Source organism: Etheostoma cragini, unplaced genomic scaffold (genome assembly GCF_013103735.1).
Source record: "Etheostoma cragini isolate CJK2018 unplaced genomic scaffold, CSU_Ecrag_1.0 ScbMSFa_1523, whole genome shotgun sequence".
In the NCBI taxonomy this organism is placed as follows: domain Eukaryota; kingdom Metazoa; phylum Chordata; class Actinopteri; order Perciformes; family Percidae; genus Etheostoma; species Etheostoma cragini.
This window is the reverse complement of record NW_023265587.1, coordinates 256,745-259,717: the sequence shown is the minus strand read 5'-3', so window position 1 is coordinate 259,717 and position 2,973 is coordinate 256,745. Positions and strand designations below refer to the sequence as shown.

Here is a 2,973-nt window from a genome sequence, read left to right as displayed (position 1 = left end):
CCCAGGCTGGGGGAATCTTAGGCCCGGTGGGGGGAATCTTAGCCCAGGCTGGGGGAATCTTAGGCCCGGTGGGGGGAAACCATGATTTTCCATCTCTTTAATAATACCCATGATGGAACAAGTACTGGACAATGCACAAGCAGCAGCACTGTCCCCCTTCTTTTGCTCTGCATCAAAGGGCAGCAGGACCTCTTTTTCAGGGAAAGTCTGTCACATCAGGGAGAGGCAGAGGGGCTATAAAGGCTATAAACGGCAAGTGTTCCAGGTCCACTTTTGACAATCTAGGCCAGTCACGCTGACGTAAAAGCCGCCGAGGAAGCTGTTAATGTGTAGAGGGGGATGGGGTCTGTGTGCAGACACACCAAAGACCACGGGACACAGCAACACCAGCAGGCCTTCAGAGGCTTTCTGTTGAAATCAAAAGCCTTCTGGGGGACGTCGCAGGAACCCGAGACCTCATGCTACGTCATCCTGTTACTTCCTCTTGCAGAGGGGACAGGTAGCGCCGGTATTGGGTTCCAGTCCATAGATTGTAAAAAAATATGAACAATGTTACAAAGATTCTGGGCCAGGACACGGAAGCGTCTCGAACCTGCGTTCTATTTAATGTCCAGCAGGGGGCGACGCTACTCGATGCAAAACCACTACCTGTTTTTATAGACTCCTATGAGAAAAATAGCCTATTTATTACCTCCAGGAAACATTTCAATAACGAGTTTATGGTCTCAATCGCTAGTTTCAAGTCTTCTTCAACAACACATGATGTTCATTTAGTAAATTATGGTCCCATTTGATTTTAAAATAGACAACATATCAGGGAAGGCTACTACCTGTTTATCATGACCGAGGCTCAGCAATGCTAACCATGGCACTGTATCAGGGAGTTCTGTGTAGAGGACTATATGGGAAGCCCCCCCTCCCTGATGGAAGTGAGAACTTCCACTTTTAGTATGGTTTCAGAACAACATGACCCCGTCCTCCTGACTAACATGACTCAGTGTCACCATGACTCAGGTTAAATGGTCCTGGCAGCATAACAGCTCACACACAGGTCACAGCCACCTCTGACGCTCCGCAAAGATGAGGAAGTGATTCAAAAATAAATAGCAGATGTCACACTGTAGTAAAAACTCCAAAAGCCTGTATCTGGTACTGGTCCTGGGCTCAGTTCTCAGAAGCCATGCTGTTGTTGCATGATAAAGAACATTTCCCATAGCTAACCAAGTCTTTAGATTGTGCATTTAAAAGCTAACTCTGTCAACGAAGTCCAACAAAACAGGTTGTCTGTCAGCGACTTCACCCCAACGACCTATGGGGCAATTCCAAAAACTGGTTAAAGTTGGGGCAACTAATGCCGACCGTACCCCGAGCTACTTTCCAAGGGACTCCATCGTCCCGTTATCAGAATGAAAGGATGAGGGTCTTGCTAGAGTCCATCGTTGTATGGTGTAAGCAGTGGTGGAGTGGAACCAAGTACAAATACTTGTTACTGTACTTAAGTACATTTTGCACCAATTATCTATACTTTTACTCCATTGCATTAACCCCCCCAACAGCAGGTTACTCAGCTTCAGCCACCCAATACTCTCTGCAAAGAGGAAGTGATTCAAAAATATAAATAGCTCTCAGTCCATTGTTACGTAGGAAACAGAGATTTCACACGAGTGCGACAGACACTCAGCATATGTCAGTATCTGTAATTGGTCCTGAGCTTAACTTTGAGACGGCATGCAGTTGTGGAATGATACAGACCTTTTCCCAAAGTCTACCATTTCTTTAGATAATAATAATAATAATAAACTCGATTTTTTTTTTATAGAGCACCTTTCAAACAGAGAGTACAGAAAGTTGAGAAACCACAAAGGACACAAGATCCCTTCAAGACTATAAAATCAGTCAAGATTCAAATGACCAACAAACAACAGTGGCCCCAAATAGGTGCCAAGAACAACGGAGTATGTACAGATCAAAACAACACAAGGGAGATTAAAACATGTAAACTATGATAATAAAGCCAACGAGTGACAATCCGCTAAATAGCAGGTTCCAAAGGTTCATGGTGGTTTAAAAAATGTCCACATAGCTTGCATCTCTTAGAGACTAAACAGTGTCGGTGCATAGCTAAAAAAGGCTGACCTGCCAATTTTTTTACATTTGTGTGATAATATAGAATTTAAAAAGCCGGCATCAGAAAATCTAAGAGGCCATGGGGGATTATGAATTGACAACAGATAGATATGTAACGCAATTACTGTAAAAGCAAACTCCAACAAAACAGGTTGTTCGTCAGTGCCTTCACCAGAACGACCTATGGGGCAATTCCAAACACTACTCATGGTTAAAGTTAAACGTCAAGCTAGTTGTAGTCTTGCCATGTGTGACCCTGCAAGCTCTTCAGCCCTTACATACAGTAGTGGGACAGTCTTTGTGGTTAGATGTGAGTAGGGCTGGGATGGTGTGGAGTGCAGTGCGGTCTACTGAAACCCACTTACGAGAGAGAGCTAACTTGTTGCTCTCTCTCAATGCAAGGCGCTCTGTTTTAGGCTATGAAACATGCATGGAGGCTGAAATTCAACTGTGTTGTTTCATCGGGATACAGCTATACACAGAAGGACACTCGGCTAGCTGCTAGGCTAATGTGCAATGGTAAACCATGAAGGTTTTTGAGGATATAGCTATAAACAGAAGGACACTTGGCTAGCTGCCAGGCTAATGTGCAGCGGTCAACCGTGCCGTTGTATTAGGATAAAGCTACAAACAGAAGGACACTCGGCTAGCAGCTAGGCTAATGTGCAATAGTAAACTGTGTTGTTTTATCAGGATAAAGCTATACACTGAAGGACACTCGGCTAGCTGCTAGGCTAATGTGCAATAGTAAACTGTGTTGTTTTATCAGGATAAAGCTATAAACAGAAGTACACTCGGCTAGCAGCTAGGCTAATGTGCAATAGTAAACTGTGTTGTTTTATCAGG

General features: G+C 44.1%; 1 protein-coding gene across 1 annotated transcript in view; it reads left to right on the top strand.

The window, feature by feature from the left end:
• The first annotated feature begins 339 nt into the window (after positions 1–339).
• Positions 340–2,973, top strand: part of mkln1 (muskelin 1, intracellular mediator containing kelch motifs) — a 39,294-nt gene continuing 36,660 nt past the window's right edge. The window contains exon 1 of the mRNA XM_034865353.1: positions 340–499. Within this exon, the coding sequence (XP_034721244.1) occupies positions 340–499 (160 nt within the window). The remainder of the gene's footprint in view (positions 500–2,973) is intronic.